At 48.0% G+C, this 23,559-nt stretch overlaps 1 protein-coding gene across 5 annotated transcripts in view; it reads left to right on the forward strand.

The window, feature by feature from the left end:
- Positions 1-23,559, forward strand: part of HIVEP3 (HIVEP zinc finger 3) — a 533,725-nt gene that overhangs the window by 433,977 nt on the left and 76,189 nt on the right. For 4 of the 5 annotated variants that reach the window (XM_063713066.1, XM_054537213.2, XM_024256939.3 and 1 more), the window contains one exon: positions 16,347-21,928. In XM_063713066.1, coding sequence (XP_063569136.1) covers positions 16,868-21,928 — 5,061 coding nt within the window. In that variant the 5' untranslated portion in view covers positions 16,347-16,867. The remainder of the gene's footprint in view (positions 1-16,346; positions 21,929-23,559) is intronic. The other variant, XM_054537211.2, reaches the window with a different exon arrangement.

Consider the following 23,559-nt stretch of genomic DNA (forward strand, 5'->3'; position numbering starts at 1 on the left):
AATAAACAAATTTAGTAAAGTTGCAGGATACAAAATCATTTACAAAAATCAGTGGCATTTCTATACACTAACAACAAACTAGCTGAAAAGAAAGTTAGAAAAATAATGTCACTTATAATAACATCAAAAACAATACTTAGAAATAAACTTAACTAAGGAAATGAAAGACTTGTGTACTGGAAACTACAAAACATTAAATAAAGAAATTAAAGAAGACACAAACGAAGGGAAAGACATCCTGTGTTCATGGATTGGAAGAATTAATATTGTTAAAATGTCCATACTACCCAAAACAATCTACAGAGTCAATGAAACCCCCATAAAAATCTCAATTACATTACTTTGCATAAATAGAAAAAACAATTCTGCAATTTATATGGAACCACAAAAAACACAAATAGCCAAATCAATCCTCTGATAAAAGAACAAAGCTGGAAGCCTCACATTTCCTAATTTCAAAACATAAAAAATTACAGTAATCAAAACAGTGTGGTACTGACGTAAAGACAGACATGTAGACCAATGAAACAGAATAGAGAACCCAGAAATAAACCCAGCATATATGCTGACTGATCTCCAACACGGGTGCCAAGAAAACACAATGGAGGAAGGGTAGTCTCTTCAATAAATGGTGCTGGGAAAACTGGGTTTTCATATGCAAAAGAATGAAATTGGATCCTTATCTTACATAAAAATTAACCATACATAAAAATCACCATACATAAAAATCAACTCAAAATGGATTAAAGACTTGGATGTAAAACCTAAGACTGTAAAACTCCTAGAAGAAAACATAGGAGAAAACTTCATGACATAAAACTTCTAGAAGAAAACATAAGGGAAAACTTCATGACATATTCTTATTGACCATTTAGATAACCTCTTGCTTGTAGTGCCTGTTAAAATCTTTTGCTATTTTAAAAATTGTGGTAAAATAGACATAACATTTACCAACTTTACTATTTTAAATTCAGTAGTGTTAAGCACAGTCACATTGCTGTGCAACCAATCTCTAGATTTCTTTTCATTCTGAAAAAGCTGAAACTGTATACCCATAAAACAACAGCCCTCCATTCCCACAGCCTCTGGCAACCACCAGTTGACTTTCTGTCTCTATGAATTTGATTACTGTAAGTACTTCGTATAAGTGAAATTATGCAGTATTTGTTCATTTGTGGCTGGCTTATTTTACTTAGCATAATGTCATCAAGTTTCATACACACAATGGAATATTATTCCGTCTTAAAGAAGGAAATTCTGACACATGTTACAACATGAATGAATTTTTTATCCATTCATTCATCAATGGACATTTGGATTGCTTCCACCTTTGGCTGTTGTAAATCATGCCGCTATGAACATAGATGTACACATATCTCTTTGAGACTCTGATTTCAATTCTTTTGAGTATATACCCAGAAGTGGAATTGCTGGATTAGATGGTAATTCTATTTTTTATTTTTTGAGGAACTACCACAGTGTTTTCCATAGAGGCTGCACCATTTTACATTCCTACCAGCAGAGTGCAACAGTTCCACTCACTTTCTCTACATCCTTGCAAACAGTTCTTTTTCTTTTTTTTGTTGTGGCCATTTTAATGTGTGTGAGGTGGTATCTTCGTGGTTTTGATTTTTCATTTCCCTAGTAATTGGTAATGGTGAGCATCTTTTCACGTTCTTCTTGGCCATTTGTAGATCTTCTTTGGAGAAACGTCTCTTCAAGTCCTTTGCTCATTTTTTAAAAATCATTTTGCTTGGCTTTTTGTTATTGTTAAGTTTTGGAGTTCTGCATGTTAATGCCTTATCAGATATATGATTTGCAAGCGTTTTCTCTCATTCTTGTCTTTTTACTCTGTTGATGTTGTCCTTTCATGCATAGAAGTTTTTAAATTTTGATGTAGGCAATTTATCTATTTGTACTTTTGTTGCGTATGCTTTTGGTACCACATCTAAGAAGTTACTGCCAAATCCAATGTGATGAAGCTTCTTCCTTATGTTTTCTAAGAGTTCTATGGTTTTATCTCTGAGTTTAGGTCTTTGATTCATTTTGAGTTAACTTTTGCTATTTTCAGGTGCGTTGACTGCCTTTTTCTTACTCATTTTTAGGAATTTGTTTTCAAACATGTGTTGCAAATATCCTCTCCCAACCTGTGGTTTGTCTTTGTACTCTATTATTAGAGTCTTTGTTGAACAGAAGTTTTAAATTTTAATGAAGCACAATTTAGCTTCTTTCCTTTATGATTATGCGATTACGCGTTTGTCAACCGAGTAAGAAATCTTTGCCTACCCCAAGTTCTGTGAAGATATTTTCTTGTTTTCTTCTACAAGCTTTATTGTTTAATCTTTTGTATTCAGGCCTATCATTTATTCATTTTACTTCGTTTTTTGTGTATGGTATGATGTTGGGGGTCAAGGTTCATTTTTTAATATGGATATCCAATAGCTTTAGTGCCATTTATTGAAAAGACCATTATTTCCTCTATCAGATGCATTTTTCTTATAAATCAGGTGACTGAGAGTGGGCATGGTGGCTCACACCTGTAATTCTAACACTTTGGGAGGCCAAGGTGGGTGGATCACTTGAGCCCAGGAGTTCAAGACCAGCTTGGCCAACATGGTGAAACCCCATCTCTAAAAAAAGATATAAAAATTAGCCGGGCATGGTGGCACGTGTCTGTAGTCCCAGCTGCTTGGGAGGCTGAGGTGGGAGAATCACCTGAGCCCAGGAGGTGGAGGTTGCAGTGAGCTGAAATTGTGCCATTACACTCCAGTTTGGGCAACAGAGTGAGATCCTGTCCCTAAATAAATAAATAACATCATGTGACTGTATGTGTGGGAGTATGTTTCCTTACCCTCCTCTGTTTCCATTGATCTTCTTGTGTCTCTTTGTATCGATACTATACTGTCTTGATTACTGTTGCTTATAGTAAGTCCTATGATTTATGTCTGTTTTCATCTTACTGGCCTGGCATTGAGAAGGCCCACATAGTACTTGCAGACTGAGTGGAGAAATGAAGAAATGAGTTGCAGTAGAGTGATCGTTATAACTGCTTTATCATTACTATACAATTATATCTATCCTGCCATGTGGGCAAGAATGACAAGCCACAGGCAGTCGCCGCCTCTTCTGTTGGACTACACTCTATATGTCACCCAGTCTCCCAGCCATTTTTTCTTCTGTGGTTCATCTTATAGTGTGTGTGTGTATATATTATTGTGTATTCTATGTATTGCTCTCCATAGTAGACACAGGAACCTTAACTACCTAGGAAGCTTGTAGGTAGGTGTACCTTTTGTGCCACAGTCACATGTATAGAAACAAAATGCCATCAAAGGAACCACTAGACACCTGCCAGAAACTGCCAAGAGATCAGGCCACTGCAGCAAATGTGGAATTTGGGTCTTTCTTAGGCAGCGTTGATGAGAGACTGGCTGGACACAAATGGCCAGAAGACAAGCCTTCTGGGCCTGCCCAACTCTCATTCCAGGCTTTGTTCTTCCCTAAGCTTTTTCACCCACAAGCACTTCCTGGACCATTTAAGATAAACAGGTTGAGTTAAGTTCACAGATGCCCACTGAGTTCTCATGGGTGTCCAGAAGCCTCTTTTAATCCTCACGGGAAAAAGCGGATATAAATAAACAATGACATAGATAGGTGGATAGCTAGCTATGTACATTACATTAGATAACTTAGTAGATGAATTAGCTACAAGCATCTGGGCCTTGTTTGTAGATGTGTGTAGGTGAGGTAAGGCTGTAGCAGCTGATGTCAGTTCATTTTCGGTCTCAATGGAAGCAAGGCTTAAACATTGTAGATACTTTTCCAGGTGAAAGGAAAAAAAAAGGTTAACAAGCTTAGCCCTTATGAAGGAAAGGAAGGCTGCTAGCAACAGTGTTTGGTTACCTGCAGTGTCAGGACTGTGATTCAAATCTGTGTCCTCTCTGTGAGGCTGATGTGGCCCAGCTGCCTTGAGGGTCACCACTGCAGGAGTCACCTGATGGTCCAAGTTCAGGTTCTGTCTCTGCTACTTAGCAGTTTTGTGATTTGGGGCCTCAGTTTCCTCACCTGTAAAATGGGAATGATAATAGTACCTGCCTGATAGGGTCATTGTGAGGAATAAATGAGTGAATTTGTGTAACATACTAAGAACAGCCCTGGCACATAGTCAGAGTTCATTTGCTCGGTCTAGGCAGAGGACATTGGTTTAGATGATCTTCCTCTGAATTATTATGACCCCAGACAATCAGGGGAAATCTGAGCCTCTGCAAGTCTGGCAGAGTAGAGTTTTTGCTACATCATTGCTTGATCTTGACTGTGAAGTGTGTTTTTGCTTTCTATGGGGATGTCACAAGAGACTTCATTCTCCTTGGTGATATCAGTTTCACCTGGATCCCTGAGCTCTCTAACAGGAAGACAAACACCAGCCGGGTCTAACTCATCTAGGATTGCCTAGGCTTCTGTTTGCTTTCGATAGAATTTGCTTTTTGACCAGTGTGCAGAAATTCCAAGCCCTGTTTAGATCTTGGAGTTGGGAGGGAGGAGGAGAAGGAAAAGTAGGAACACGGAGACCAGTCATCCAAGGGAAATGATTTAAGAGCCTCCCAGACAGTGAAAAATCCACCACTCATAATTGAGGGAAAAAGCAGTTAACAAGAAACTCAGCCCTAAGGTTAACAGGGTCATGCAGAGTGACTTGCATGCAGGGAGGACTCTGATGCAAGTGTATGTAGATGGCTGCAGTTAACCAGGGAAGACTTCCTGGAGGATCTCAGTTACAGGGAAGGAAGGTAGGATCCACTCGGTCATTCTGACCAAGATCAGGGCCCTTGGGGGTTTCCTGGATGTTGGCCAGCAATCGGGGTTCAAATCCTGCCTTTGCCTTTGTCTGATCTGAAGCAATTAGCCTCAGCCCCGCCCCCATCTATAAAAAGGGGATGTGTAAGAATCAATATGTTTGTTTTGTTTGGGCATGGTAGGTGGTCAGTTAAGTGTTTTTAAATATTTTTAATATTTTACTGAGTGTGGAGTTCTGTATCAGGCACTGGAAATGCAAATCTGAATGGAGCCTAGTTCCTGCCCAGGCCAGGGAGAGGCAGGTTCACCTGGAAGACACTGATGAACTGGTTAAGCCGCAGGCCTGGCTCAAGGCAGACATCCCAGGCTTCTTGGGGGAACAGCACTGTTTGACCTATTGGATTAGCAGAAAACCTCTTCCTTCCAACACAGGCTATCTATGGACTCTAGGTTGTGCCTGTTTTCCATGAATGAATCCGGTCAGAGGGTATGAGGGGCTGGTCACCCTGGAAGCATGGCCCAGCCCAGCAGCAGCAGTGCGTCCTTGCCAACCCCATGGGGACCCAGTTGTGCCTTCCACCTGCTTTCAGAGGGCAGTCACTGACCACAGCTCTGTTGGAAGATCTGCTTGACATAACTGAGGCTTCACAGTTTGGGACTTTATCTCGTCATTCTGGGGTCTAGGAGGGGACATGTGGAAACACCTCCCAGTGTCCAGAAGCCATCCCAGCACATCGTGGGGCTCCTGCCTGGAGCCCTGAAACAACATTTCCTGTGGCCACGTTCCAGCCCCCTGTGCTTTGCGTACATTGAACCTCGTATTAGTCAGGGTTCTCTAGAGGGACAGAACTACTAGGATAGATGTATACATAAAGGGGAGTTTATTGAGGAGTATTGACTCACACGATCACAAGGTGAGGTCCCACAATAGGCCGTCTGCAAGCAAGGAAGCCAGTCTGAGTCCCAAAGCTGAAGAACTTGGAGTCCGATGTTTGAGGGCAGGAAGCATCCAGTGCGGGAGAAAGATGTAGGCTGGGAGGCTAAGCCAGTCTAGTCTTTTCATGTTCTTCTACCTGCTTTTATCCTGGACACACTGGCAGCTGATTAGATGGTGCCCACCCAGACTGAGGGTGGGTCTGCCTTTCCCAGTCCACTGACTCAAATGTTAATCTCCTTTGGCAATACCCTCTGCATCCTTCAATCCAATCAAGTTGACATTCAATATTAACCATCACAAACCTCCCACCTAGAGTCTCTTTCTTGCAAATCTCACCATCAACATCTTCCCATAGTTCCAAACCCAGCTCAAACAAGGGTTCGCTGACTCCTCTGTGGAATTAGTCTCCAGACTCCTTTCTCGGCATGTCCCACCAGGAACAACAATGTGTAAAGGCAGAGAGTTCAAAGTGTAAGAGCAGGATAGAGAGAGAGGAGGCCAGGAAGACTGGATGGGCCCTATTTTGACAGGACTGAAACACCAATGGCTGAATCTCTCTGCATTGGGGAGCTACTGAGAATTCTTGACAAGGGGAGAGGTCTGGTGAGGTTGGCAACTGAAGAGATTTCTCTTTCCACAATGAATAGTGGAGTGGGGTGGACTGGGAGAAGGCTAGAAACCTGGAAGCAAGGTGATTAGGAGGCAGTTGGAGGAATTTCATCAGCTTCCCCAAATGCCAGTAGAAAAGTATATGCCAGATTTATAATATTCATATGGGGAATTAGCAAAAATGTAGCTTCTGGGTCCCCTTTCCCACAAATTGTATTTCAGTGGATTTGGAATCGGGCTGGAACCTGTGCTTTTAGCAGACACCACAGACATTTCAGAGGTGGGGAGGTGGACTATTCAATAATGCTGTTGGGACAACTGGCTAGCTAGGGAGTAAAAAAACTTAAGCTTTATCTTTACCTCACTCCTTACACCCAAATAAGTGCCAGATGGAGCCAAGATGACAATGGAAAAGAAAGAAGAGAGGAAAGGAGGGAAAAAATAAATCATAATGGAACTGGAAGAAAATTTGGGTGACATTCTAAAAAATAATATTGGACGTGAAACCTAAAAGTCATAAAGGGAAAAATTAATGGTACATTTAACCACATGGAAACAAGAAAAATTTCTGTACAGCTAAGACTAATGATAAAGAGAAGATATCTGCAATCTATATGTAAAGGGTCAATAGCTTCAATATCAAAAGAGTTTATGTAAACCAGAAAAATAATCTCCCAAATGAAATAACTAGTGAATATGTTTATGCAAAAATGCTAAGCCTCTCTAGAGATCAAGAAACAGATTTTAAAACATAAGATATCGGCCGGGCGTGGTGGCTCACACCTGTAATCCCAGCACTTCGGGAGGCTGAGGCGGGGGATCACTTGAGGTCAGGAGTTCAAGACCTGTCTGGCCACCATGGTGAAACCCCATCTCTACCAAAAATACAAAAATTATCTGGGTGTGGTGGTGCACGCCTGCAATCCCAGCTACTCAGGAGGCTGAGGCAGGAGAATTGCATGAACCCAGGAGGCAGAGGTTGGAGTGAGCTGAGATCAAGCCACTGCACTCCATCCTGGGCAACAGAGGGAGACTCCATTTCAAAAAAATAAAATAAAATAATTATAACTGAAACGTAAGATATCTTTGTGGTAGGCAGAATAATGGACCCCCAAACTATCCACATTCTAAGCCCTGGAAACTGTGAATATGTTGCCCATTATGGCAAAAGATAATTTGTAGATGTGATTTAAATAAGGCTCTTGAGGTGGAGAGATTATCCAGGTGGACTCAATGTAATCACCAGAGTCCTTAGGAGAGGGAGACAGGAGTCAGTATTAGAATGATTTGTTATGAGAAAGATGCGGCTGGCTGTTACCAGCTTTGCAGGTGGAAGGGGAGCCTTCCATGAACCAAGGAATTCAGGCACCCTCTAGAAGTTGGGAAAGGCAAGGAAAGGGATTCCCCTCTAGGGCCCCCAGAAAGAAAAGTGGCCCCGCTGACACTTTGCTTTTAGCCCAGTGAGACCTATTTCAGATGTCGGACCACTCGAACTGTAAGATAATAAATTTTGCATTAAGCCACTAAATTTGTGGTAATTTCTTACAGCAGCAATGGGAACCAAATACAACCATTTTGCCTTTCTTATTAGCTAATGTTAAAGAGACAGTTTATATTCCAGGTAGGCAGGAGGTTAGGGAAATAGTGCTCACCCGCCATTGGTGGAAGTGTAAATTTCTGCTTTTTGAAGAGCTATTTGCCAGTCCCTATGAAAAGCTTCAAGGTGTATTCCCTTTAATCAAGTATTCTCCCTTCTAGGAGGTTAGCCTGTGATATACTCATACAAGCATGCAGAAGGTATTCTATGTAGCATTTCTTGGAATAGAAACAGCTGGAAACAACCTTCATATCTATCAGTAAGGGACTGGCTGAGTTTGAGTACAGCCAAAAATGGAATACAGTGCTGCTGCCCCCAAAAAGAAAGAGGTAAACCTAGCTATCCATACATAGATTTAAAAAAAGAAAAAAAACAAGTCGCAGATGAATATAAATACATTAGGACGTCAGTAAGAACATATATTAAATTAACTGTAGGTTCTCTGGGGAGGGGCATGTGGGGACAGGGAGATTCAGGGGAAAGAGCCAAGGATGGTACAATTCTGCAGTGGTTTAAAATTTTTCAAGTAATTTCCTTTAAGAATTTTTTTTTAAAAGAAGGAGAAAGCTCCCTAGCATTTCTATTCTGTCGTTGGTCTTTGGAACTTCTGGTCTTGACAAAACTAGGGATAGGAACCCGAGCCCAAAGGAGAGGCAGGGAACAGAAACAACCAGATTTGGGGATTGATGACATGGCTGGGGACAGGGGTGGAGGTGGTGACAGCCCAAGAGAGAGTCAGCAGGTCAGGACCTGGCCAGGGCCTAGACTGGCAGAAGCCGGTGTCCAGGAGGCCTGGGCTGCTTGCTGGGATACATGCGGATCCCTGGGCAGGGGTAGTTTTCTCTGCATGGAACCCCCTGATTGCTGGTAGGTCAATGCTGTGGGATACCCTGACCTGAGTGAAGTTAGAATGTTATAGGTGAGCCAAGCATCTGCAGGAAAGGCAGGGCTTCCACCAACAGTTGCAGGTTGCTTGGTGTCAGCAACTATAGCTCATGCCAGCACAGGATCCTTCCCCAGCCCTTCCCCCAGAGAAGCCAAGAGGATGGTGGGGTGGGCCGGTGGGTGAGCCTGACCTTGCCAGTCCACCTCTCAGTCAGTCCCACAGGGAGGGTTGCCTTTTATAAAGATTAGCAGGTATCCCTAGATGGATCCTCACTTTGACCAAGGTCTAACAGGAATTTGAGGCGTAAGTTACCGCGTGGAATTCTCCTCAGCTTAAGGTCAATATTGCAGCCAGCCTGAGCAAACTAGGAAATGTGGCCAGTGTTTTTCAGTTGGCCACACTGTCACCTGGTCTTAGATTTCAAAATCCAAAATTGTCAGAATGGAAGTGACCTTGAGATCATTCAGCCCAATTTCATGTTACAGAAGGGAAAACTGAGGCCCAGAGAGGAAAGTGTCTTGCCTAGGGTCACACATAGACCTGTGTGTTCCAGGGCTTCCTGCCACAGGCTACCAGACCCATGGCAGCCAAGGTGACTCCAGGCCTCCTGATCTGCCCTTGCTGGAAGAAACCCACAGACCGACCCCCAGAGAAAGTTGAAGAAAGCAAGCCAGGGAGGCAGCCGGCTGCCTGTGGTGAGGAGACCCAGGTGCTCAGCCCCCTGGCTCTCACTAGGTGTGCTACTCACTGTCCCACCTGCAGCCCAGACCTCTCTGCTCCTGTAGAGCTCCCAAGCAGGTCAAGTCAGTGTCAAGCAGCACCTGCTGTTCAGGAGGAATTGACCCCAAACAGCAGATCGAAGGACTCAGAAATGTCTTTAGTTTGGCTTGAAGACTTCCCAGCCCGCTCTCGTTGGGTCGGTCATGGCTCTTCTCTGGGAGTCAGTGTCTCCCAGAATCAAATGGCAATAAGAGGGATGCAAGTGTTGTGAGTTTGAGGACAGGAGTGTGCTCATGTGACTCCTCTATTGGGCAGTAATCGAGGCTAGAATTCAGGACACTGACAAGACAGAGCCGCTCTGCCATGGTCCTCATTGAATGGTCATTATCTCGTGAAAATCCAGTGACCAAGAAGTACATTGGAGGCTGCAAAGTCTCAATCTCAGTAGGAGAACCATCTAGTGTGGCTTCCATGGAGTCAGGAAGATGGATCTGGTGGCCTGGAAAGCTGTGTGCCAGGATTGTGATGATTTTCATCCATGATTATCAGTTCTAGCTTGTGCCCTGGGTTGGTATGAAGCATTCAATCTGAAAAGTGCCCCATAAAGTCAGATCCGTCAGACCTGTCACCACCTGATCGCCTGCCTGTGTTCTTTTCCCCACTGCTAGGACCACATGGCTCCAGCATGCAGACCAAGGCTCTGCCCAACTCAAGAACCAATGCTTCCCCTGTTTGGGGGAATTCAGGTCTCTCCCAATATCCTGGTGGGTCAGCGTGACACTGGCTTCTGTGGGGGCCCTGCTTTGACCTCCGAATTCAACCTTGGTTCTCATTTCTTGAGCACCAGCTGTGTGCCCGGGACTTTACATACATGATAACCCCAGTCAGTCTTATGACAGCCTGTCAGCCTAAAAGCAGCAGAGCCAGGACTGGAATCTAGTCTAGAGATCTTTCCACACAGCCGTGACAGCCCCTCCACAGAAATGCTTTCTCCAATAGCAATGATGACTATTATTTATTGAATGCTTACTATATGTCAGGTGCCATGCCAAGCGATTTATATGAGTCAACTCAATTTAAACCACACATGACACTTTTACTGTCCCCGTTTTACAGATGGGGAGACTAAGGCTTAGAGGGGTGCCCAGATTAGGGGACCATCAGTTAGGAGATGGAGGAGCCAGGGTTCAGCTGCAGGCTGCCTGAGTCTCAAAGCTACCTTGGGAGTCGCTGTGCTGTGTTGCCGCATGCATGAGTTTAGTGGCTGGATGCTTACCTTGCTACAGGTGCCTGTCTTGGGCTTTAGAACTAAACCCTAATCTGTGTTGCTACCTCTCCCTGTGTCCCCACTTACCTAGACCTGGGTTCTGCCCAACCCTTTTCAGCCTCCCAGACACCAACATCACACTCCAATCCCCTGGACGAGTTAGTGTATTTGTTCAACTGCTTCAAAAGGGACCAAGTAACAAGCTCAAAGATGTATGTCTCTCTCAGGGGCAGGTGTCTTTGCTTCACATTGTCTTCTTGTCTTCTTGTCCCACTGTTCCTTGGGGTGATGTTCTTGTCCATGTGGTCACAGTTGGCTCACCCCCACCACATCCATGTTCCTTCCTGACAAAATGGAGAGGTGGAGGGCAAGGACTTTTCCTTCTGGCTGTGGCCTAGAAGTTGCATACATCATTGGCCAGAACTAGCTGCAAGGGAGGCTGGGAAAGGCAGCCTCTAGCTGGTGGACATAGACCCAGCTTGGGGGCCTTTGATTACTACAAGAAAGAGAACTGGCTAATGGAAGAAATATTCAGTCTCTGCCACAATCCCTGTTCCCAGCCAGAGCCCCACCTTGACCTTGGCCTCTCTCTTTGCCCAGACATCCTTCTGTGACTCTCTGACTACGAATCCCTGTTAGTCTCCAGACCCATATCCTTATATCTGGCTTATTTTGCCACCACCTGAGCCCACAGCCACTTTTAGTTTTTTTTTGCAAGTAAAGACTTCTGCTCCAGCTTTAACACACACATGCATACATGCACACACACAGAATGTTGTACACAGAGATTTTTAGAAGGGGCACTGGCTTTGTTGCTAGGTTATTAAATAAGAATATTTACTGAGTGTCTCCTCTTCAGCCTGTGGCCTTGTGCCCTGGGTTCCCAGGTATTAAAGTTAATAGGAAAGTTTTCTTATATTTTTGACATCAGTATGTTTTATTACTGCCAGTAAAATTTTTGACCAGATTTTGGCATGTTGGGATATGTGGGGGTGTGTGTGTGTAAGTAAATTACAAGCAAAGAGCTGTATTAAGCCCCACCAGCCTGGGGCCAGCTTAGCTTAACAGCTCCTCGGACATCAGGCCCCTGCCCCCATCTTGCCCCAGCCTTATCTAACTTTGACTGGGAACCCCAGCTCCTCAGTCTAGAGCCCAAGGCAGATTCAAGCTGGCCTCCTGCCAGGACTGGTGGAATTGTCCACCTGAGAGGGCCCATCTCCCACCCGCCCTCTGGAAATGTCCTCTGGGGTGTCCACCCTGGGCCACGGTCATGTTGTCCTGATGCCTTCAATACAGAAGGTGCTTTCCAGTTTGGTTCCAGAGCTTCAGGCCTCCCTGCCTTGGCCCCGGGCTCCTCCATTACTTCCCACTCCCCTGAGGCTTTTGTGGCTCCAACCGCAGCAAGTCCCGATCTCCTTCCTATTGGGCTGCTCCCACAGTTAGACCGAAGGAAGCTTCTTGAAGTGGGAGCTAATTTGTCAGGTATGCTAACCAGTTGGCTGCTGAAGCTCAGGTTCCCCTCAGGGTTATAAGCTGGTCTCTGAGCCGGAGCTCTCGGTGGCGGATGGTGGCCTCATGACCCACTCTGCGACCATCAGTAGAGGCTGTCCATCCTCTTCTGGTCTGGGGTTCAGGCTTCTGTTGGCCCAGCTTCTGGGCCCATTTCTCTGGTGACTTTTACAGGTGCTCTCACCAATTCCCTGGAAAAGTGGCTTTTTTCTTTATTACTTCAAGTTTGTATTAAAATTTCACACATACCCTCAGAACCACAGAAGGTAGAAAAGAACCATTTTCTTAGTGTCTGTTGGTCACAGTCATTAGAACGGTCCCTCGGTTTATGCCGCACCACATTTGGAATCCATTCCAAGACAGAAGTCTCCTTAGGTTCTGCAGGTTCCCCTATATCTGCACCTGTGGTCCTGGCTGCCCTTCTCCCCCTGCCCCTCCTAGTAAGCACTTCAGACCTGTCATGATGTGGTAGAGCAGGCTGGCAGAGAGCACCAGTCCAGGAGTCCAAGCCCCCGTGTGGCTTGGGCTAGCCGTTCTCCACCATGGCTCAGATGCCTGTGTGCAGAATGACAGGGTGGCCCCTCCAGCTCACAGGCCTCGCTCACTCTGCGCCCTGGCAGCCAACAGTGCTCCTGTGGCCTTTTTGCTCCCCACTCAGAAGTGTGTGTAGGAGACCTCTCCTTGGAGAAACACCATGTCCAGCCCACAGGTGCAGGCTGGACACTGACCCTGGGCAGGCAGTGCTGGCCCTGTAGTCACCTGATGATGCAACAGTCATCTGACTGTCTCCTTCATCTACCCTGCCTCTCCTACCTGGCCCTGGGAATTCCACCAAACCCCAGCTACTGGGCACTCCGCCACCTGCCAAGGAAAGCCTTGTGGCTCAGTGAGGGGAGAAGGCAGGACTAAAAAATGTAGGGTCCTGCCTGGCCAGCTGACCCCCACTCAGACTGATCATTTCACCATCCAGTCATGCCGCAGGGTCCCATCCATCCATCGGAAGAAGCAAAGCTTGCCACTAGCTAGTGTTTCGGGGCTGCTCTCAGATCCTTGCATGAAAGGATCAATAAGAATAGTAAGTATAGCCAACCCTTGATTATCCACACATAGCACCCAAAGGCCTCTCCATCACAGTGCAGCCAGGCCGAGGAGACCCAGCCCAGCCCGAAGGGCAGTTCTCTGTCTGTGCGGCAAACCATGTCTACCATGTCTGATTTTTAGAAGGCTCAGCACTTCTGCCCACCTTAGCTTAGGTAAGCAAGACCTGGGGTAAGGCTGCCAGGACGAGTTCCCCCACCTTCGCTGGGCTCCCCATTTCTTCTGTCCAGCAGCTGCAGTGTGGTTAGGACATAGGTTGAAAGGGCAACTCTGTTGTTCAGATGCTAGACAACTCCTTACTCCCCCTTGCCATGGATACAGCAATGTCCCCTGGGACCGTGCTGGTGCTTCCATAGGACTAGGGGCTATAGACTGCAGTGCCCATCATGCCACAGAAGCCACAGAGAATTTCTATTAATTGAGGTGGGAGACAGCCCTGGCTGGGGGGTCAAGAGGCACAGGATGGTCCAGCCCTGCCACCATTCCCGTGTGCTTTTCAGGGAAAATCATATCACCTTTCTAGCCTTCAGTCTTTTCTGTCAAGTGAGAGGAATGGACTAGACAGTCAGTCTCTAAGAATCTATCAGAAGATCATGGTGTAACTTTAGTCTCCATAGAAGAGATCAAAAGTTTGTACAAGACACCCAGAGACAGTTGGCACTTATGCCTAGTTTTGGCCATAAGGCAAATATTAATTGTAAGAGTAACCGTTTTGTCCTGATTTGCCTGGGACTGTCCTTGTTTATTCCTGTTGTTCCTCCATGATTGTTAGTAGTTCCCATTTCATTCTCCAAGTGTCCCAGTTTGGATGGTATCTTATGTGGCCACCCTGTTGACTGAGATGTAATCTAATGAAATGAGATTTCCCTGTCTTCCCCACACTCAGCCTGCTTTGGTACAAGTCACAGGAGGCCTTTGACTGCTAATGGGAGAATCTCTGCTGATACATGGTCTTTCAGTGACAAATATCAATCACTGTATTTCCACTATATCCAATGACTAGAGGGATGTCATTGAATCCGTCACTGTATTCAATGACCAGAGGGGTGTCACTGAAGACATAAATGATTTCCTGTATCATTCACTGCTCCTGACTGAAGTGCTACATGAAAAAGTTTTGCAAGAAACTTAGATGTTCCTTCCTCTCTGGCTATAAGACTCCATAATGGACCAAATCTCCCTTTTCTCCTTGGCTGCCAGGAAGCTCATATATAAATGTATAGCTGAATTATAGAAACACCATAAGTCCTTATTATTGGTATAGCAGTGTTCTTTTTATCCCACCAATCCTGACTTTTGCCTTATTTCCATTTTCTTTATTCTGATTTGTTATTCTTATTTATAATTTTCTCATATTTACAGTTTGTCATTCTTCTATAAATATGGTTTTGTTATAGTTACTTTGAATTCTTTGTAGCACCAAGTAGAAAAGGAACACAAAATGAGTGAACTTACAGGATATGCTTTTTAGCTGAAAGATCAAATCACCTGCTCCTCCAAAGCATATCACAGTGTCCGAGGGCCCTGCCCTTTAAGAGACAATTATTTGAGTCTTAAAGACTTGTTCATCTTCTGAGCACCTGCAAAAATGTAGTAAGTGGAATTTTCAAGTCTGTATCTTCACACACCTAGTGAAAAGCAGAGTGTGGGCATGAGGGGAGCCTGAGGGCAGGATGCCGGGGGTAGGGCATGCTCACAGGAGAAAAAGCAAGCACAGAGATGCTCATCACTCACCCAGGGCCTCGCCAGGGGATGCCAGGGGATGCCAGGGGATGGACACCTGAGAAGGGGCTGGGGAACAAACTCTGGCCATGGGAGGCCTGGGTCCAGGTGGCAAAACTGCCTGTTAGCAACACGGGACCTTCAGTAAGCCACCTTCCTGATGTCCAAAGTCAGGTGGTTCGGTGAGATGGAGTCCCTGGTGACTCCAGCCTTGGGATTCCAACCCTGTTCCTGGGGAGGAGGGCCCTGAGGATGCACTGAGCCCAGGAAGCTGAGACTGACCAGCTTGCAGCTAGCCCTAGGAGGAGGCACACACTTGGGACTCCACGCAGACCAACTTTGCTCCTCCTCTTGAGGACAATGATCCCCATACTTCCATGGTATCCCCAGGGCACTGACTGGACAAGGAAAGGCTGCAAAGCCAGAGGAACCTTCCAGAATGATCCTCCTGGCAATTGCTTGGATCAAGCAAATGGTCACAGCTGTGTCAGATTGTAAGTTCTCACAGGCTGTGGCAGTAGTTTGCAGTTTTGTCTTCAAACATGGGCTGGGGCACGGGTTAGCAACGGGGTAAAAAGCAGTGAATGATGTCCCTTGTGGACGCTTTCAGAACCCAGGGCCGGAGAGAAATACTAACCTGAGAATAATCTACCTCTTGGAAAACTCACCCCTGAATAACCCACAGGCACTTCCCTCCTGCACCAGCCATGGCCCCATCCAGAGTTCACCCAGCAGCATCTGCATCTCCAGTCTCACTGGGCCCACTGCAGCTCTGAGGCACAGTCGAGGCAGGATTTGTTATCTATTTTATCGATTAGGCAACTGAGTCTTAGAGATCTTAGACCCACTCAGAGTGGATCACAAAACAGAGATGAGAGCCCAGGCCTCTGTCGCTAACCGCCCTGCAGTTCCCAGAGCCCACTTTGCCTTCTGTTCTCAGCATCCCACATGGCCACAGTCCTCAGAAACACACTGGCATTCAGGTCACCCAACACTGACATGGGAGCGGGTGAGGAAAGAATTGCAGGGCTTGGGCATGTGGAACTGGAGCCTGTGATTCTGGTTGAGTTTCTCTGGTTAACTTTTGAGGGGTCTCAGCCAGGTGTGGCACCGAGTCTGGGCTGCCCAGGCTGTGCATGAGTCCCAGTAACTCTATCTTCTCTTTTGTGTGTGTGTATTTCTGTGTGTGTGTACATCTATCACACAGAAGAAGAGCGTGATTTCTCCTCTGAGGCCGTTGATCTCCAACCCAGAACTAAAGGGGAGAAGAGCCACCCCCAGCATCCAGCGTGGCATCTCTTGTGCCAGGACCAGGGATGACTGGGCCATGGACACAGATGTCTCCAACCTTCAACCGTTTGCATAGCACACGGGGGACTCGTGGGGGCCACCTGCCACTGCCAGCTGAAACAATACAATGGCAATACTGACATCCTTCATGACGTTTTCCCGACAGACATTCAGGCAGAAAGTGCTGGTGCGTTTTCTGTCTGCAAAGTAGAGGGCCATGCCTCACCAATAGAATAGCTTGGGCCCTGATGACCTGCTCCGAGTCCACTCACAGCCAGTGACACTTGCAAAAAACTCCCAAAGCCGTCTTGGGTTTGGCTTCCGCAGCTCTTGACCAATGTGGCCAAAGCTGGACACCTCCTTGGGACACTGGGATTATTCGTAAATGCAGCCCGCCTTGACTCTCCCGGAATAGCATCTGAAGTCTTTGTGAAGGTCATGGATCCTGAACAAAGTGTCAAAGGCACCAAGAAGGCTGAGGGAAGTCCCCGGAAGCGGCTGACCAAAGGAGAGGCCATTCAGACCAGTGTTTCTTCCAGCGTCCCATACCCAGGCAGCGGCACAGCTGCCACCCAAGAGAGCCCCGCCCAAGAGCTCCTAGCCCCGCAGCCCTTCCCGGGCCCCTCATCAGTTCTTAGGGAAGGCTCTCAGGAGAAAATAGGCCAGCAGCAGAAGCCCCCCAAAAGGCCCCCCATCGAAGCATCTGTCCACATCTCACAGCTTCCGCAGCACCCTCTGACACCAGCATTCATGTCGCCTGGCAAACCTGAGCATCTCCTGGAGGGGTCCACATGGCAACTGGTTGACCCCATGAGACCTGGACCCTCTGGCTCCTTCGTGGCCCCTGGGCTGCATCCTCAGAGCCAGCTCCTTCCTTCCCACGCTTCCATCATTCCCCCCGAGGACCTTCCTGGAGTCCCCAAAGTCTTTGTGCCTCGTCCTTCCCAGGTCTCCTTGAAGCCCACAGAAGAGGCACACAAGAAGGAGAGGAAGCCCCAGAAGCCAGGAAAGTACATCTGCCAGTACTGCAGCCGGCCCTGTGCCAAGCCCAGCGTGCTCCAGAAGCACATTCGCTCACACACAGGTGAGAGGCCCTACCCCTGCGGCCCCTGTGGCTTCTCCTTCAAGACCAAGAGTAATCTCTACAAGCACAGGAAGTCCCATGCCCACCGCATCAAAGCAGGCCTGGCCTCAGGCATGGGCGGTGAGATGTACCCACATGGGCTGGAGATGGAGCGGATCCCTGGGGAAGAGTTTGAGGAGCCCACCGAGGGAGAAAGCACAGATTCTGAAGAGGAGACTAGTGCCACCTCTGGTCACCCTGCAGAGCTCTCCCCAAGACCCAAGCAGCCCCTTCTCTCCAGCGGGCTGTACAGCTCTGGGAGCCATAGTTCCAGCCACGAACACTGTTCCCTGTCCCAGTCCAGCACAGCCCAGTCACTCGAAGACCCCCCTCCATTTGCGGAACCCTCATCTGAGCACCCCCTGAGCCATAAACCTGAAGACACCCACACGATTAAGCAGAAGCTGGCCCTCCGCTTAAGCGAGAGGAAGAAGGTGATCGATGAGCAGGCATTTCTGAGCCCAGGCAGCAAAGGGAGTACTGAGTCTGGGTATTTCTCCCGCTCCGAGAGTGCAGAGCAGCAAGTCAGCCCCCCAAACACCAATGCCAAGTCCTATGCTGAGATCATCTTTGGCAAGTGTGGGCGAATAGGACAGCGGACTGCCATGCTGACAGCCACCTCCACCCAGCCCCTCCTGCCCCTGTCCACCGAAGACAAGCCCAGCCTGGTGCCTTTGTCTGTACCCCGGACGCAGGTGATCGAGCACATCACGAAGCTCATCACCATCAACGAAGCCGTGGTGGACACCAGTGAGATCGACAGTGTGAAGCCAAGGCGGAGCTCACTGTCCAGGCGCAGCAGCATGGAGTCCCCAAAATCCGGCCTCTACCGGGAGCCCCTGTCGTCCCACAGCGAGAAAACCAAGCCTGAACAATCACTGCTGAGCCTCCAGCACCCACCCAGTACCGCCCCCCCTGTGCCTCTCCTGAGAAGCCACTCAATGCCTTCTGCCGCCTGCACTATCAGCACCCCCCACCACCCCTTCCGAGGTAGCTACTCATTCGATGACCATATCACCGACTCCGAAGCCCTGAGCCGCAGCAGTCACGTGTTTACCTCCCACCCCCGGATGCTGAAGCGCCAGCCGGCAATCGAATTACCTTTGGGAGGGGAGTACAGTTCCGAGGAGCCTGGACCAAGCAGCAAAGACACAGCCTCCAAGCCCTCGGACGAAGTGGAAGCCAAGGAAAGCGAACTTAACAAAAAGACCAAGAAGGGTTTGAAAACAAAAGGGGTGATCTACGAATGTAACATATGTGGTGCTCGGTACAAGAAAAGGGACAACTACGAAGCCCACAAAAAATACTACTGCTCGGAGCTTCAGATCGCAAAGCCCATCTCTGGAGGCACCCACACATCTCCAGAAGCTGAAAAGAGTCAGACTGAGCATGAGCCGTGGTCCCAAATGATGCATTACAAACTGGGAACCACCCTGGAACTCACTCCACTGAGGAAGAGGAGGAAAGAGAAGAGCCTTGGGGATGAGGAAGAGCCACCTGCCTTTGAGTCCACAAAAAGTCAGTTTGGCAGCCCCAGGCCATCCGATGCTGCTCGGAACCTTCCCCTGGAGTCCATCAAGTCACCAGCAGAACCAAGTAAATCAGTGCCCTCCTTGGAGGGACCCACAGGCTTCCAGCCAAGGACTCCCAAGCCAGGGTCCAGTTCAGAATCAGGGAAGGAGAGGAGAACAACGTCCAAAGAAATTTCTGTCATCCAGCACACCAGCTCCTTTGAGAAATCTGATTCTCTTGAGCAGCCAAGTGGCTTGGAAGGGGAAGACAAACCTCTGGCCCAGTTCCCATCACCCCCACGTGCCCCACACGGACGCTCTGCTCACTCCCTGCAGCCCAAGTTGGTCCGCCAGCCCAACATTCAGGTTCCTGAGATCCTGGTAACCGAGGAGCCTGACCGGCCGGACACAGAGCCAGAGCCACCCCCTAAGGAACCTGAGAAGACTGAGGAGTTCCAGTGGCCCCAGCGCAGCCAGACACTTGCCCAGCTCCCGGCCGAGAAGCTGCCACCCAAAAAGAAGAGGCTGCGCCTGGCAGAGATGGCCCAATCATCAGGGGAGTCCAGCTTCGAGTCCTCTGTGCCTCTGTCTCGCAGCCCGAGCCAGGAAAGCAGTGTCTCTCTGAGTGGGTCCAGCCGCTCAGCCTCATTTGAGAGGGATGACCATGGGAAAGCTGAGGCCCCCGGTCCCTCATCTGACACGCGCCCCAAACCCCTGGGCACCCACATGTTGACTGTCCCCAGTCACCACCCACATGCCCGAGAGATGCGGAGGTCGGCCTCAGAGCAGAGCCCCAACGTTTCCCATTCTGCCCACATGACTGAGACACGCAGCAAATCCTTTGACTATGGCAGCTTGTCCTTGACAGGCCCTTCTGCTCCAGCCTCAGTGGCTCCACCAGCACGGGTGGCCCCGCCAGAGAGAAGAAAATGCTTCTTGGTGAGACAGGCCTCTCTGAGCAGGCCTCCAGAATCTGAGTTGGAGGCTGCCCCCAAGGGAAGACAGGAGAGCGAAGAACCACAGCCCTCATCCAGTAAACCCTCCACCAAAAGCTCATTGTCCCAGATTTCCTCCACGGTCACCTCACATGGTGGGCCCCCGGGAGGCAAGGGCCCAGGGCAGGACAGGCCCCCATTGGGGCCCACTGTGCCCTACACAGAAGCACTGCAGGTGTTCCACCACCCCGTTGCCCAGACATCCCTGCATGAGAAGCCGTACCTGCCCCCACCCGTCTCCCTTTTCTCCTTCCAGCACCTCGTGCAGCATGAGCCAGGACAGTCTCCAGAATTCTTCTCCACCCAGGCCATGTCCAGCCTCCTGTCCTCACCGTACTCCATGCCCCCACTTCCTCCCTCCTTATTTCAAGCCCCACCGCTTCCTCTCCAGCCTACTGTTCTGCACCCAGGCCAACTCCATCTCCCCCAGCTTATGCCTCACCCAGCCAACATCCCCTTCCGGCAGCCCCCTTCCTTCCTCCCCATGCCATACCCGGCCTCCTCAGCACTCTCTTCTGGGTTTTTCCTGCCTCTGCAATCCCAGTTTGCACTTCAGCTCCCTGGTGATGTGGAAAGCCATCTGCCCCAGATCAAAACCAGCCTGGCCCCACTGGCAACAGGAAGTGCTGGCCTCTCCCCCAGCACAGAGTACAGCAGTGACATCCGGCTACCCCCTGTGGCTCCCCCAGCCAGCTCCTCAGCACCTACATCAGCTCCTCCACTGGCCCTGCCCGCCTGTCCAGACACCATGGTGTCCCTGGTTGTGCCTGTCCGTGTTCAGACCAATATGCCATCCTATGGGAGCGCAATGTACACCACCCTTTCCCAGATCTTGGTCACCCAGTCCCAAGGTAGCTTAGCAACTGTGGCACTTCCCAAGTTTGAGGAACCCCCATCAAAAGGGACGACTGTGTGTGGTGCAGATGTGCATGAGGTTGGGCCTGGCCCTTCCGGGTTAAGTGAAGAGCAAAGCAGAGCTTTCCCAACTCCATACCTGAGAGTGCCTGTGACATTACCTGAAAGAAAAGGCACTTCCCTGTCATCAGAGAGTGTCTTGAGCCTGGAGGGGAGTTCGTCAACAGCAGGGGGAAGCAAACGTGTCCTTTCACCAGCTGGCAGCCTTGAACTTACCATGGAAACCCAGCAGCAAAAAAGAGTGAAGGAGGAGGAGGCTTCCAAGGCAGATGAAAAACTTGAGCTGGTAAAACCGTGCAGTGTGGTCCTTACCAGCACCGAGGATGGGAAGAGGCCAGAGAAATCCCACTTAGGCAACCAGGGCCAAGGCAGGAGGGACCTAGAAATGCTGTCCAGCCTGTCCTCAGATCCATCTGACACAAAGGAAATTCCTCCTCTCCCTCACCCTGCATTGTCCCATGGGACAGCCCCAGGCTCAGAAGCTTTGAAGGAATATCCCCAGCCATCTGGCAAACCTCACCGAAGAGGGTTGCCCCCACTGAGCGTGAAGAAAGAAGATTCCAAGGAACAACCTGATCTCTCCTCCTTGGCACCTCCGAGCTCTCTGCCTCTGTCAGAAATGTCCTCCAGACCAGCCAAGTCACAAGAAGGTACGGACTCAAAGAAGGTACTGCAGTTCCCCAGCCTCCACACAACCACTAATGTCAGTTGGTGCTATTTAAACTACATTAAGCCAAATCACATCCAGCATGCAGATAGGAGGTCCTCTGTTTACGCTGGTTGGTGCATAAGTTTGTACAACCCCAACCTTCCGGGGGTTTCCACTAAAGCTGCTTTGTCCCTCCTGAGGTCTAAGCAGAAAGTGAGCAAAGAGACATACACCATGGCCACAGCTCCGCATCCTGAGGCAGGAAGGCTTGTGCCATCCAGCTCCCGCAAGCCCCGCATGACAGAGGTAAGTTCAGCCTTGTTTTTCTTCTCATCACAGATTTGCAAAAGCCCTTGGTGAGCTTTTAAAGCCACTGTATCCTCAGGTTCCAGTTGCAGAACTAGAGCCAGATGAGTAGTCAGATTTCCTCTCTGAAAGCTGAGACTGGTCACCTTACAAGGAAACATGTTTATTGAGTTTCTTTGTCACTGTATCCCTCATATCATTGGAATAGATACACTTCAATAAAGTTAGCCATAAAGTGATCCTGCTCTCCCATGAATTTCTGTTGTAAAATCAAAGATACAGTCTCAGTAAGAAAAAAAAAATTTCCAAAAGACTGAGTTGGAAAGCTTGGCTGACAGGAATGCCTGTAGCAATTTTAGAACTTTTTACCTCTCCTTCATTATATGGATATCCCTAGTCTTGTTAGTCTTTTCCTGCTTTTCTTAATTCTTACATCTGCTGTTTCCATTCTCTAGCACCACTTTAAATCTTCCAATTTCCAAGGTTCTAGAATTTGGCACAAACAACTCCTGAAATATTTCTTCTTCCTTTTCTGGGAGTAAGACAGCAAATGGAGCTGAGCAGCAGTATCCCTCCTTACCTGTGGATGGCAATGCCACTCACAGTTTGACCTATCTGTGCTATGTGGTCAAGAAACACTAATGTTTACTCTTTCATTGCCTTTGATCTGAGGCTACATCAGGAGCTATAAAATGAACTGGTCCCCTGAAAGCTCAGCAAGTTTGAAATTCAATAATTTCAAACTTCAGACAAAAGCCACCACCATACCCTGACAAGGCCAGCCTAGGGATTTGGATTATGCTGACTTGGCATTTGTGGAATAACAGCTGGTCTTGTTTATTGAGCAGCCTCATGGTGCCAGGCACTGTGCTGGGCCCTTGAATCTAGTCGCTGCTCACCTCCACCTCTGAAGTAACATAACCATCTCCCTTCTATAGCTTAGGGAACTGAGGGTCAGAGTCTGAGAAAGGTCAAGGTCCTCTGGCAAATGTTGAACAAACCCAGAATTTGAACCCAGACCTATCTGACTCCAAAGAGTCTATTTTTCTTCCGTTAATTATTTGAGAAGAGAAAATCTTAAAAGATGACTGCAAATTAAAAAATGTTCATTAGTGTGTCTTCAGACCAGAAGCCATGACCAAATTAGGTCTAAATTTCCTAAACTAAATTCATATTGTAGATAAGTGAGCAAAACTGTGTTCTATAATTTCCCATGCTCTCATATCTTCCCCTTTTGTCATTAAGTGAACTTTGTGCATTGAATTTGTCCTTAGCTTGACTGGATGTTCTTCACAGAACTGTTTTCCAAATTTATTCCCTAGATGTCTTTGTCAGTCTACAGACATCCCTGACCAAGCTTTCCACTTTTGCGTTAATGTCATGCTAATTTCCTCTTCAGCGTCTCTTACTAGCTGTGGCCACTCCCAAGATGCTGTTATAATTATTCATACTGCTAACTTTTTGGGTGCCTATTATGTACCAAGCACTATGCTAAATGTTACTTTTCTCCTCACAACCAACTTGAAAGTTAGGGTACAATATCACCATTTCATAGATAAGGAGACCAAAACACAGAGAGGTTAAGTAACTTTCACAAGGCCACACAGAAAATGGCAGAGCCTAGATCAAAA

Source organism: Pongo abelii, chromosome 1 (assembly GCF_028885655.2).
Source record: "Pongo abelii isolate AG06213 chromosome 1, NHGRI_mPonAbe1-v2.0_pri, whole genome shotgun sequence".
Taxonomy (NCBI): domain Eukaryota; kingdom Metazoa; phylum Chordata; class Mammalia; order Primates; family Hominidae; genus Pongo; species Pongo abelii.